A 13871-nucleotide genomic window follows, 5' to 3' on the forward strand; every position below is an offset into this window, starting at 1 on the left:
ATACTGAGAGACACAGTTTTCAGTGGCTAAAAATGGAAGTCTGACGAGGAGAATTACTGTGATGGACACACAACCCCAGTAACTTTTATAAAACTAAATAATCTTAGCTGCACATAGAGGTTGTGTGAAACTTTTTTTACCAGTTTCTTCAGCCCAAAGGTGAAATGCAGTTAATATTTAGCCTTCTCAAGGTACACTGTATACTTATACTGTACCTCTGTTATGCTAACATTGCAGTAGTATGTGCACACATTTAAATTCTATAGCAAAGCGCAAATAGGTTCTTTTTTGAACAGTTAAATGAAGTAAGGGTTTTATAAGTGAAGCATCAAGAAACATGCTGTATACTCCATGTATTAAAAAGAGAAGAAAAACAACAAAACCTGTTTTTTTTAATAATAATAAAATTGGTACTGGAGATGCCTTGCCTTAAAATACAAACAGTGTCCTTTTTCTCTTAATACAGCTAAACTGCAAAATGTCTCTTCTGTCTTAATGGAGTCCATAGGTCAGTAAATAGTCATTATAATTACAGGAATGCTGTGGTACACCCGGTTGTCAAATAGAAGGCTTTCTAAAGAGATTTTAGTAATGGTAGTCACTGGGCATCCAATCATACCCAAATAATTAATCCCTTACATCATTCTGGGTTAAGTTTTCAGACTTTAATTTTCAAAATGGCTAGCAATGTTTGAGAACATAAGCTGAACATATGGTTGAACAGAAATTTAATAGTAATATCTAGATGTCTGTTTTAAATGCAGGCTTATTGGGGGTGGGGAGAGCAAAGAGATACCGTCTTAGAAAAAAACCCAGAGTTTAACTGACAGCCAGAGCAGGTGGTTATTCAGCTGACATTTCTTCCAACTCCTGGAAGAATAGAACTAGAGCAAGAATAGTGTGACAGCTGACATTGTGAGATGGGAATATCCTGGGCTGGACCTTATTGCAGCCATTCATTCACTGAGTAAGCTTGAGCAAAACACCTAACATATCAGGGACCACTTTAGAGTTGAAACTTCCTTGTTTCCTTTTAATTTTCTGCCATGCAGTTTTGTTTTCTTTCAGACTGCAAGTTATCTGAGTAACAGAAAAAAAAGTACTTTACTGGCTTTTAACACAAGTTATTTCTTGCGATCTGTTTAAACAGCTTGCAGTTTTTATCAGTGCCCTTTTATCACGTGCTGTGGCTCATGCGGGTTGTGTGTGTGTTTTTAACTTCAACAACACTGTTTTCTTTTGTATATAATTAAAGCTGAGTAAAGTCAATTTCATTTTCTTCGGCTTTAGCCTTAGCCATCTGATGCCTCAGTTTCTCTTTTGCCTTCCTCTGTTGTCTGTCAATGCAGAATATAGTGAACATCTTGAATTCCTTGTAGTTCAGTTGCTAAAAATAGAAAGGAAAACGTAATATTTAGTTTAGTAAAACATCAATGGCTAGTTTATAAGCAAGTAATTTATGGAAGAGCTTGACTTCCACCCCTCTCAATTTTCCATCTGCCCTTCTTAGTAGTCTTGAAGTTAAACTTTAGATCTATCTAGTGAAGACCAAAGTCATAAGAAAATAGGCAACAGACATCTTGCAACAAAAGGGACAGGTTCTTCATGTTTTTATGGAGGATATGTTAGCCACTGCCCATAACTAATTTCTTCCTAAGTGCCTCTTTGCACCAGGAATTTGAGGTGCGTCAGTATTTTATTTATTTATTTATTTATTTATTATTTGATTTATATCCCACCCTCCCAGCAGGAGCCCAGGGCAGCAATTCCAGTATCCTGCGGCATCTGCAGCAGAGATGGGCAGAAGGTATTGGGATCTATTTGTATGTCTCTGGGTAATGTGCAGTAGATAAGATCATCAAGGGTTTCTGACTCCCAAACATTTAGACAATAGTAACAACAAAACCCCTTCTAATTTAGGCTGCTGAGATGACGAAAGCTGGAGGCGGAGGGACGACCAGTAGTGGGTTTTTGTCAGGATTGTGAGTTCAGTTGTGAGACTGAAAACTTTCTATTGGGCTGAACATTTGCTCAGAGGTACCAGTATTCCTTAACTCTTAAGTGCATGTCTGCTCTAAAAAGTTAGGTTGGGTGCCTGCTATTTTGGTGTCTTGGATACACTATATTGCAACTAGCTCTAGTTAGTGGACTTCAGTGTTCCAACAAAAAAAATTAAATCCCAAAAACTTGAGGTCTGCCACAATAACTTTCTGAAGTGAAATGTACCACGGAACAATTGTGGTGTTTTTAGCGACAGATTTTCATGCTAGCATTTTATGAGAGACAACTTCATCTTCTCCCAGGCATTTTAGCATGTATTTTTAAATTGCTTTTTAAAAATGTGTTTTTAAATTTGTATATTTGTTTTTAATGTTTTTAATTGTTGTAAACCAGCCAGAGAGCTTCGGCTATGGGGCGGTATACAAATGCAATAAATAAACAAATAAATATAGTTATATTTGATTAAATAATCTCCAAACACTGTTAGAGAGTATTGATGGGCTTTTATAAAGGAGATTAAACTTTTTTTCTGTTGTTATCAATTCTTCCAACTCTGCTGGCCTCCTCTGGCATCTTCCCCCATCTCTCTGCTTCTTGTTTGTAATTCTATTGGAACAACAGCTAGCTGTGATCCTCAGGCCAGTAACTTAGAGGTTGTTCCACCCAAACCTACTGGGTGTGACTACTGTAGAATACTGTTTGTGTGTTGAGAGCCACAAAGCCCTTTTTTTAAAGAAAGAAAGAAAGAAAGAAAAGATGGTGGAACATCTGAGATTAATTCTGGCTTGAATTTTTGTAGATATTATGGCCTGCTTTATCAGGTGAACAAGTGGAACTTCTTATGCATGTTTCTATAGCATCTGCTATAATTAATCCTGAATCTTAGATGGGTGGCAAATTTACGGCCAGCATGCCTTGCATGTGTGTGGTCTGGTTGCACCACAGAGAGAAAATAGCAGCTTCATGAACTCCTGCCAAATTGATGAAAGAGTAGGCCACAGGGGATTCAGAATTTTGCACAGTGTTCACGCCAGGCACTTCTGAATTGGGATATAAAATGGGTAGGGCAGTGGATTTGGCTGGCGGGCTGGATTCCAAAATCCCCTATCTGCAGCAGGCTAACTTTGACAGGTGGGCAGGGCCACCCACCTGTCAGTCAGGTGACAACATAATGAAGGTTAGTGTGTGTTCTAACAGTTTGGATGAGCAGAACATAAATGAGAACAAGAGTACAGAACACTCTTTCCTATGATGAAAAACAGTTACAACCTTAGTTGGGGCTTCTTCAGGCTCATGAAAGCCAAAACATACTAATATGAGACAATATGACGGGGGAGCAGATGGGCCCACACATGCTATGTATATGTTTTCTCTCCCCCCCCCGCCCATTGTTACCTCATCACCAGAGATGTCAAAGTCCTTGAATATCTGGCTCAGCTCGCTCTTTTTAAGATTAAAGAGGAAGCGAGTGGCTTGGAACTCCGCTGGACCGACTGTATGCCCTCCATCGATGTCCAGCAGCTCAAAAACAGGATGAGAATGACGATACATGAACTGCTTTTCAAGGTGGTTCTGATCCGAGAAAGAAAAGTTAGAGCAGGAATTAAAGATGTTTTCTGCCAATATCTGGGTGGTGGTGTTTTTTTCCAGGAGTGTAAAACCAAAGCATTGGTGTGTAAGTTACTCTGATGTTTGGGGGAAAGTACTACTTTTAAACATTCCTCATATGTACATCCTGGTGTTTGTGATCTGTTTCCCTTGAGGTTGCTATTAAGATCAAAAGGACCATTGTCTCAAACTGTTAAACTGGAGCAAACCTCACTGATGAATACAGGAGCAAAATTGTTCCTTTTGCCTAAGTGCTGGACTCGTTCAGATCAGTTTAATAAAAGGCAAAATTGAGGTGGCCTTGTCTAAGAACCTTGGAACTGGGAATGTTTTGAGAGTCCTGCACAGTGTGATGTCTCTTTTCATGGTGTATCTCCCCCCGCCTCCATTATCATTTTGTGCTAACTCTTACTGTTAGGGGAGCAACACATAGGTGAACACATAGTCTCTTCTTGTAACAAAAAAAAACCTGATAGGCATTTGGCCATTTTCTGGCACTTTAATCCTGAATATGCAAGTCATCTCTTTATAGATAGAAGTTAGTGCCAGGATTAATATTGTTTCCAGTAGTATCATGTTAAACTGAATGGTTAAACTGAATGGTTCTAGCTGGCTTGATTTTGCACAGTGGTCTGACATGATGATAAATCGTCATAAACCATCACTAGTTTGTTCTCTTCTAAGTGACATCACAGAAATGAAAAACGATAAACGTATGCTTTTAGAGCGTCTGGAAATAGTCCATGATGGTATCAGGTATAGCCCCTCCTGGCCTTGGAACAGAAGCTCCCATAAGACCAAACGAGCGTCACTCCTTCCTTTTGGCTCCATCCTGTGTGAAATGTCAGTCATGCTTTATAGGATGGGAAAGTCTGGATTTTCTAGCCAAGTAACTTTCTAGTTCATAGAGCTGGCTTGGCAAAAGTCCAAGATTTCTTTTCTAAATTGGCTGTATGTGTTGATACCTTCCTCCCCTCTCTTTGTATACCAATTAAAACATCTGTGGTTTAACCATTTTTAATCACATGTGCCTAACTCCTCTGTATTAGAACAGTGCATGAGTATGGGAAAACCCTGCACCTCAAGAGTGGGGGAATAATAAACCTTGCACACAGAGGATATCCTCCTAAGCAGTCTCCCCAAAGGACATTCCTACTTTGGAACTGAAATGATATACAGAGATATATGCCAGCAAGGGTATCTGCAGGACGGGGATGCTTCATCCTCCCTGGAATTCTAATGTAATGGTGGGTGAAGTGCGTTGCTAATTCAAAGATTCCCCCCCCCTGAAATATTTTTGCTGATACTTTTGGGTCCCAGTGAAGGAAATTTCAGATAAAGCCCAGAGGAGGAGTGTTTTAGTCTGAACTTGTAAAAACCTGTGTAAAACGGGGCGGTCAGATTCCTCCAGGTGTGCTGGTTCTTGACAGGTACAAGTTGCAGAAAGTAAAACATCCATCATTAATACATTTTCCATTTTCCTCCCAAGGTTTGGCTTTGAAGAGAGAACTGATATCTTCATATCAGTAAATTAAAGCACTTTGCAATGCAGACAGATTTTGCAAAACAGCTGAACGTATTACTAAACCAAAGCACATGCAGAAATGTCAACTCATCAAAGTACTTCGGGGTTCCATTATTATATTGGCGTCTTGCAGCCAGTGATGTGCCTGAAGTTAATGGGCTGATTTGGTTTATAAAACTGGGAATGAGTGTCAGGGCATGGGTACTTATCCCTATCTCCCACCCATCCCACTTGACCCCCATGTGCTGGCTTCAGTAGAGATCCCAGTTTTAGGGTGGAGATTCTGATTTAATATTGGTTTACTAACCAGGATCTTAAGCCAGGGTTTGATCCAGCTTAGCTAATTACCATTAATTTTGGGATTGCTGTTTGGGATGTAATAGGGACCTCTGTTTAAATAACTAGGATCTCTGTGTTGGTGGCCTGTGTGGGGAGCTGGGATGGGTCGATGTGAGGGGAAAGGGAGGAGTGTGCAGGGCTAGTGATTTCCAGATTCTTCAACCATGATTACAACTGAACCAGTCCATTATGATGAACTAAGGCAAGGGTCCCCAACCTTTTTGGGCCCAGGAACACATTTGGAAATTAAGAACCTGTCATGGACACCACAAAATACCCATTTCACAGAAGAAAAACAGTCAATGCTCAGAACTGCCCTCTCGCCCCCCAAAATGGGAAAACCCTACAAATAAAACACAAGGGAAAACAGGCAACCTCCCAAATAAGTAACAACAGGAAAGGTACTTCATTTAAAAATAAATAAATAAAATGGGGCTGGAAGCCTTGGTAGGCATCAAGGGGCAAGGGTGTCTAAAGGTGCTCTGGTGCCCGCAGGTACCACATTGGGGATAAAACAGCTAAGGCTTCTTTGTGTTTTCTCAGTGTTAGGTGGGCATTTGTATTTTCTCTGGCTGTATATTCCATTTAGCACCATCTACTCAGCTACTACTTTCTTTGATGCTAGAAGCATCCACCACCTCACCGCCCCGGAATCTTTAAGTTAAGTTACCTCATGGGCCATTATGATGCACACCAACATGTAGAACTCATCAAAGTTGACCTCCCCTTTGCCATCCCAATCCAGCAAATCAAACACCAGCATGATCTGAGCCTTGGATAGGTCTGTTACATAGTGAAGAAAATGATAAAACTGCAGATCTGAGGAAAATAAATAAAAAAATTCAATGTATGCATTTATAAACCTGTTTTATCCTAAAATTAGCATTTAACATATTTTGGTGTATTTGACTGCATTACAAAATGTTTAGAAGTGTGAAATCTGAAGTATAATTATGCTCCCATCTGCACATTAGACTTGGTGCTGCAGATGAGGTCCATTCACATCAGAATTCATACTGTCTGCCCAAGTACACAATTTGCCTTCAGCAGCTGCCAGACACTGCCCTCTTCAGTTATGGTGAAAACCCGGGAATCTACTTTTCCTTGCTTGTCTTTCCTCAAGACAGTAAAGCAGCTTGCATATTTGAGAAGACAATGATATGCCAGATGGTTAAGCAGAGATAAACCAATATATTTCTTACTGCTCAGACTATCCACCCCAGGCTTCAGCCTTCCTTTGCCCTAGTAAAGTTCAGGCTTATGCTAGGGCTGGATTCTTAGAAATCCTCCTTTTATGATTCAAAATCAGAGAACATTTCCTTGTGAGATGGCACTGGCTTGTGCCTCCCACAAGGATCCTGACTAATCCAAACTAGAAAAACCACCAAAGAAGGAGAAGAGGTGAGGGATAAGGATCTTGCCAAAGCCAAAAAAGTTTTGCTCCTGCAGGCATCCATATGCCACAGCTGGAGCAAACTCAGAAAAGTGGTGGGAGGTAGTCTCCTGGAGGACTCCAAAAAGCTGAAAAAAGTGGGAACTCAGAGATGTCCAGTTATAAGAGACTTCTTGACAGGTATGGGTGATGCAGAGGGTGATCTCATTAAGGACAGAGCTGGGTTTGAAGGAGCATTGCATCCTCACCATAGAATGACAGGGCAGTCACAAGGGGTTTACTGGCCAATCAGAGCATGCTCTTAGCATATTAATGTAAATTTAGGCAACCTAATTACAGAGAAAAGTGCTTGCTGGAGATTGCCTCCATTACTTTAATGTTAAATAAGGGTCTACACTTGCAATAGATATGGCAGGGGGACTGGGGATCAATTAGGTATGCACTTACATGATTTATTATACATTTCCATTATTGCAGGGAAGCTCCCCTGTAGAACAACTCCTATGGGCAGCCCCAGAAACCACTGGGGCTGATCTTGACATTTAGCTTGTGTTTAGACTCTGCTAAAACAAAAGTCAACTTGAACTACTATAACTTCTTCTAATTTCCTGCAATGGTGCTGTGTCTGTTGCTCAGAGCAAAGCCAAAGTGTGTGTGTGTACACACACACACACACAGAGAGAGAGAGAGAGAGTCAGTCAGTCTTGAGGCATGTGCAAAGTTCCTATTAAACCAAGAACCTTGATAACATTCTCACTTGGAAATAAATGTTCCCACAGCATACAAATCTGCTTCCCCCTTCTGGGCTGATTTAAACAAAAGGTTTGGCTTGCATTCATTGGAAAGAGACCTACCCCTTCCTTTGCCTCGTGTAGCCCTTTGAGTTTTCAAGCAATGCAGTCTGAGCTCTAATGGTGCTCCCAGATCTAGTGCTATGCTTATTAAACAGCAATAAAATTGAACTTGGTTTTACCTGAAAACACACGCTCATCATAACACACATATATTCAAAGCATAAGGAAGGAGAGGCAATATTTAAAAGACAGTTCCTCTTCCTTCTTTTGGTCCAGGATGGATTATGGGCAGATGAATTCAGGACTATAACATTCAGGAAGCAACTGGGTGCAACAATGGCAAGAACCCATATTGGGTCCTATAAAGAAGGGGAGAGGTGTCAAAGCACAACATGGGAGAGGGAAGCTGAACCTTCATGCATCCATGCTTTCTCACCCAAAATAACTTTTCAAAAAGCCATTTTTCTTCCAGTGGGATTTCTTCCAATCATGAAAGAATTGAAATAAAATTCAGTGGGTGGATGAGAGCAAAGGCAGGGGGAAGGGTTCAGTTCTCTACACTCACCTACTCTACAGTTAAATCGCCCAACCCCACCCTGTCTCTGTATAGGAATTTGATCTCAGACCCAATTCTGCATGTTGGTCTATTCCTGTCACACCTCGTTTTGCCCTTTGAATACTAGAAACTAGAGACAGCTAAAAAGGGTAAGCGTGTTCCTTCAGACTTTGCTTGTACACTTCCCAGAAACACCTGCATGTCCACCAGCACAAACAGTATACCTTATGAGATGGTTATTTGGTTCAGTGCAGCAGGGTGTGTGTGTGTGTGTGTGTTTAAAAAAAATAAAAATCTGACAAACTCTTCAAAAATGAAACAGCAGCAGTCTTTGCATCTGAAGACATCCTTCATATGCTCTGCTCTTCTCTCATTCCCCTGCTTCTCAGCAATTAGGATGTAACAACACACACACCCTTCTAGCTGATCTGACAGGCAGCAACTGCTTGAATGCAAAACGAAATGATGCACAGATTTTCTTTCACACTTCTGTGGCCTCACACTAGCTGGTCTACTAAGCTTACCATTCAAAGCATTCCTTTTGTGAACGTCAAGCAGTTGAAAGTAGGATGTCAGGGCTCTTGCATTTCTGACAGATAATAAGCAGTATATTTTATCTAAATACAAAAAGTGAAAGAAGCACTTTGGTCTCAGTTTCATCTTGCCGTTAATGCATTCTGTTCGCCTGTGGAACTTTGAAGGTCTTCATGGTGATGCCTACATCACAGTCAAAGAATTCCTTCTTGGAATTGGAACATGGGGATGAAAAGAGCCTCTTGACTTTCACCAAATGTGTTTAAAATTGGGTCTTTCTGCCATCAGGGACTCAGGAATAATACATGACAGAAATGGGAAATAATTAAGTATAAATACTGTTCCTGCAATCCACAGGAAATTGTGCGGCATCTTGTTGAAATTAGTTGGATTAATGCTTGGAGTAGAAAACTGGCTCTTCAGATGTTACTAGACTACAAATCCCATACTCCCTGGCCACTGGTGGTGCTGATGGGAGTTGGAGTCCAACATTTATTAATTATCATTTATTTTATTATTTATTAAATTTATATCCTGCTCTTCCTCCCAGTAGGAGCCCAGGGCGACAAACAAAAGCACTAAAAACGCTTTAAACCATCATAAAAACAGACTTTAAAATATATTAAAAGAAAAACATCCTTAAAAAATATTAAAACAAAACATCTTTTAAAACATTTTTAAAAGCTTTAAAAACATCTTAAAAACATCTGGACATGTTCCTGCTCCATGGAATAAGTGTTGATCTGTGCACTTCTACTTCCTCTCAAACTGAAATCTTCAAGATGCACATAGAAATGAAAAAGAGACCATAGGAAAGGGCAGAAATTACAGCACACAGATTGGGCCTCCACATCTTGTGTGTCCACTAGACAAATAGCTGGGATGGTCAGGTGAAAAAGCAGAGAGTGTTCCTGCTCCTTTAATAGTTGTGTAGCAGAGTGAATTTCAGCAGATGTAAGTAACTTATCATACAAGCTACACCTGCTTAAACTCCCTCTTCTGCACAACTGTTAAAGGTGCCAGAGTCTTAGCCTCTTTTTCACTTGACCACCCTACTAGGAGGCAGGAGACTCTAAAGGGCCATCTTGTCTAGTAGAATGTCATTAGAATATCTTCAGTTTCAGTTTTTCTTTTCCTTCTCCCAGCAACCTTAGAGTGGTGTTTTAGCCAACAACAACCCAGAGAGGTAGGATGGACTGAAAGAATATGACTTGCTCAAGACCATCTAGGCAGCTTTGAAGCGTAACACAGTTTTCAAAGTGGGTTTTCCACATTGTCCACTGTACTGCATTGCCTCATTGCAAGGGCTTGGGTTGTTGCCACATATCAGTACTGAATTCTGTTTGTATCAGTCATTGTTGGACTAGCTGCACATGGCACCATGCAGCTGCAACTCAGGCCACCACAATTTAATACTGTTTATTTTATTTTAAAAATGGATTTCCTGCTTTTCCTCTCCAAAAAAAATGACACATCAAATGTGGCTAACAACAAACAAAAATCTCAACAAATATATAACCATTGTTAGTAATAAACACACAACAGTAAGAATAACTTATGAGGCAGCCTATGTGGCAGCCTTCCATACATTATTTGTGCTGGGGCTACAAGAACACGGCTGTGGTTGTTTTAATATCTGACAGGCTACAATGCACAGAAAGCTGACTTATACAGAATCAGATGTTTGGTCTGTCTAGATCAGCCTTTCCCAACCAGTGTGCCTCCAGATGATGTTGGACCACAACTCCCATCAGCCTCAGCCAGCATTGCCAATGGTCAGGAAAGATGGGAGTTGTGGTCCAACAACATCTGGAGGCACACTGGTTGGGAAAGGCTGGTCTAGATCATACTGTCTACTCAGTAGCAGGGTTGAGGAACCTCAGGTCCAGGGGCCAAATGCAGCCCTCTAGGCCTCTCCATGTAGCCCTTGGAACTCTCCCCAGGTCACACCTTCACTGGCCTTGCTTCACATTCTCCTTGAGTGTTTTTGGCTGGCTGAACTCTGACCATGCCTTTTGCTCCCTGGATGGAGAATAGAGAGGGGTGTATGAGTGTATGTGGACTGGGAATTAGCCTACTGGAGAAAGGTACAATTTACATGCATTGGTCTACGCACTTTTGCCTCTGGCCCTGCCTCCTACTGGCATCTGCCCTCCTTAACGTTGCCCAGAAGGCAATGCAGCCCTTGAGTTCTCTACCCCTAGTCTACACTGACTGCCAGCAGTGCGCTGGGGTTTCAGACAGGGACCTTTCCTGGCCTGAGCTAGAGATGATGAGCTGCATTCATCTTGATGAATCACAAGATGCACAGCCAAAATGGTAACTGGCAAAGCTCCTGAAGATTGCCACATAGAAGTCCTGTAATGTCCAAATTCTGTCATTCCAAGTAGTTCCTCTAGATGTCCCTATTCATTTACTATATAATCAATGTAAGTTGTCTGTTTCTGTCAAAAGGTCCCTAGACCACTGGACAAATCTGGATCACTAAGGCATTGTTCAAGGCCCCATTAAGTCCACAGTATATCTTTCATATAGCAAAATTTGTCCATGGATCTCAAAACAGGTTTCTCTACTTTACCCTATCAAACAGCCTGATAGTATCGTTGAAAGCCCCATTGTGAGATCAGAGCTACTAAGCCAATGGTGGCAAAAGGCTGTGATACTTTAGGCCTCTTTCAGGTCCTCTTATGTCATGCCAGAGTAACAAAGGTTCATTCTGTCATCGGAACAAATCAGGCAATCCTGTTAGAAGCAGGGATGACAGTACACAGGCCTAGGAAACTACAAGGGCTGCGGTCAGATGACAAAGGAGAAAGCCTCAGAAGAAAGGTTCAGCCTCAACTACAACTGGCTCATAGATGCTTCAGTGTTTAATCTACTTTTAGCAGTATTGCTTTTTAAGATGTTTATAAAGCTTTTTTCAAAAATATGTTTTTAAAGATGTTTTATTTTAACACATTTTAAAGCCTGTTTTATGATGTTTTAGTGTATTTTGTTTGCCACCCTGGACTCCTACTGGAAGGAAGGGCGGGATATAAATTAAATAAATAATAGTAGAATCCATCAGAGACACTAGAGGATTGCTGTGACCCTGTTTAATTTACCCTTTGATCTTTTGCACGGTAAGTTTGGAAAGGCTTAAAAGGTAGTGTGCTTTACCTTGTTTGAAGATAGCTGAAGACATGCTATCCTGATTATATCTTAAATTATTCTGAATTAGGTGAGTGTAAGATGCTCCTGCCAAGCCACAGGTGGTGGTGATGATAATGCTGATTATTTTATAAATTCCACACTAATTAGTATACAAAGCCATTCATTAAAAGCCAACTTCTTCGGGGATGTAGAGTCCTGAGAGTTTTTTGCTGTCCTAGAGAGTGTATTGTTACTAATCAATGTGTAGACAGACTACACAAATTGTTCTCTAAGGAAAAACACTCTGCACTCAAGAATAAACATTTATAGTGCAATTCTAACAGTGTTGACTCAGAAGTAAATCGAATTCAATGGTACTTACCCCCAGGTCAGTGGGGTCAAATTTGCAGCCACTGGCTGCATGCACACCATACATTTAAAGGACCCTCCCCCAAGACTCCAGAGAACTATAGTTTGTTAAACTCTGTGAGGGGTAGACTACAGTTCCCAGGATTGGAAGGGGAGTGCTTTAAATGTATAGTGTGTAGTACACAGCCTTACTCTGAGTCCTGCTGATTGCTTATTTCCCAACCACCTCGACGACCCGCTATTTCTCGGCTTCCTTCTGCCCATTTTCAAAGGAGTGGTTTAATTTTCCCCTCCCCTCTTTTCCAGTTCGAAAGTACGCCGGCCCGTGAGATAAAAACGTTAGTTAAAAGCCTTTTTCCAAGTAATCTTGGAGCTCTGGTGTACGCAAAGGTACAAAGCCTGCCTCTTGAAAACTGAAGAGGACGAAACCTTGCTGGGTGGGTTCCCTTCCTGAATGCACTTCTCTTCCCGACCCCAAACAGTGCAATGGATAAAGAAATCGGAAACGGAAACTAAAATTCCCTTGTCCCCTTGCGAGGGATGTTTTGCGAAGAAGAGAGACGGCGGGACTAAAGGGGTCGTGGAGCTGTGGCTTGGTTAGATGAGTGTGGGGCGGGCTCTTTGCAACTCTTGACACCATCCGTGGGGCCGCCTGTGTCCGGGACTGGGGCGGGACCAGAGGAATACCAAAGTGTCTGATAGGGAGGGGGCGGGACCAGTGGAACGCTGAGGGCTGCCAATGTGGGCAGGGTGAAGAAGGTGCTAGTTAGCCAGCCAAAGTCCTAGCAGGTAAGTGGGAGCGGCGCTCCATGTGCTAGGCTTGAGGGGCTGCTCCGATTCCCTTCATCCCCCTCCCGCCGCTGGGCCGTAGTCGTCCCGGAGTGGTCGCTTCGTAGCGCCGGCATCTGCACTTGTAGGCACCTAGCTGCCCTGTGAGAGCGCTGTCCTATGTGTGGCAACGGAAGCTCAGAAAGGCAACTGAGCGTGCTTAGCCGATCCTTTCGTTTTCGTAGCCAAAATACCAAAGCTGTGTGTCTATCAGGCAGGCGGAGCTTTTGCCCGCCACGCATTCTTCTCCGGGTGCGAGAGTTCTCCTTCGCCCACCCAACCAGCGGGCTCCTGTTTCCACCGGCCTCAAACGAACTAACCTCTTGGTGGTTGCCCACCTCCAACGACCGCTTGTTCCCCCTTCGCTTGCGAGGGGCTCGCCGGACCCGTTTTCCTTCTGTCTTCTCCCGATCGGTTTATGGTCGGACCCTCAAAGCCCAGCCCCAGGCTGTGCCATGGCTTTCGCCAATTTCCGTCGCATCTTGCGCCTCTCTACCTTTGAAAAGCGGCGATCCAAGGAGTTTGAGAATGTTCGCCGAGACCTGGACCCCAATGAAGTCTGGGAGATCGTCGGAGAGGTGGGCGACGGCGCCTTCGGAAAAGTGTACAAGGTGAGCGAGGAGATGGGGCGGGCATTCCGGTAGCAAGTTTAAGGCCGGGGTGCTTTGGATGCTTGTAGTTTGGTTGGGGGGGGCAACCTGCCACTCCACGAAACTCTGCCAAGCTGAAGAAAGAAAGGTGGGCGCCTGGGATCTCTGGACTCTCTGTAGCGTTCAGAGGAACACAGGCAAA

The 13871-nt window shown here is 42.4% G+C and overlaps 2 protein-coding genes across 8 annotated transcripts in view; one reads left to right on the forward strand and one right to left on the reverse strand.

Moving 5' to 3' along the window:
* Nucleotides 1-372: 372 nt before the first annotated feature.
* Nucleotides 373-13017, reverse strand: EFCAB9 (EF-hand calcium binding domain 9). 5 transcript variants are annotated; one of them, XM_061616886.1, is made up of 5 exons: nt 12681-13017; nt 8741-8833; nt 6144-6292; nt 3397-3573; nt 373-1387 (listed from the first exon to the last, which is right to left on the reverse strand). In XM_061616886.1, the coding sequence occupies exons 1-5, from the start codon at nt 12889-12891 to the stop codon at nt 1250-1252; spliced, it is 768 nt and encodes a 255-aa protein (XP_061472870.1). In that variant the 5' UTR covers nt 12892-13017; the 3' UTR covers nt 373-1249. The 5 variants fall into 5 exon arrangements, with proteins under 5 accessions (XP_061472870.1, XP_061472874.1, XP_061472871.1 ...); XM_061616890.1 differs by lacking the exon at nt 12681-13017 and adding an exon at nt 11910-12242; XM_061616887.1 differs by lacking the exon at nt 12681-13017 and adding an exon at nt 9558-9604.
* Nucleotides 11853-13871, forward strand: part of STK10 (serine/threonine kinase 10) — a 113480-nt gene continuing 111461 nt past the window's right edge. The window contains exon 1 of one of the 3 annotated variants that reach the window (XM_061616885.1): nt 11853-11872. Coding sequence is in view for 1 of the 3 variants with exons in the window: in XM_061616883.1 (XP_061472867.1) it covers nt 13535-13690 (156 nt within the window). In the remaining 2 variants the exon portion in view is untranslated. The other 2 variants (XM_061616884.1, XM_061616883.1) reach the window with 2 other exon arrangements.

This window comes from Rhineura floridana, chromosome 3 (assembly GCF_030035675.1).
Source record: "Rhineura floridana isolate rRhiFlo1 chromosome 3, rRhiFlo1.hap2, whole genome shotgun sequence".
NCBI classification, from domain to species: Eukaryota; Metazoa; Chordata; class Lepidosauria; order Squamata; family Rhineuridae; genus Rhineura; species Rhineura floridana.

What these genes read in the sequence shown, in the direction of transcription:
- EFCAB9 (XM_061616886.1), bottom strand. Translation starts at nt 12,891, where the DNA reads ATGGTGTCAAGAGTTGCAAAGAGCCCGCCCCACACTCATCTAACCAAG. An exon ending in AAGGGAACCCACCCAGCAAG is followed by an intron (nt 8,834 to 12,680) that starts GTTTCGTCCTCT and finishes TTTTGTATTTAG; the next exon opens with ATAAAATATACTGCTTATTA. An exon ending in CAAAAGGAATGCTTTGAATG is followed by an intron (nt 6,293 to 8,740) that starts GTAAGCTTAGTA and finishes TATTTTCCTCAG; the next exon opens with ATCTGCAGTTTTATCATTTT.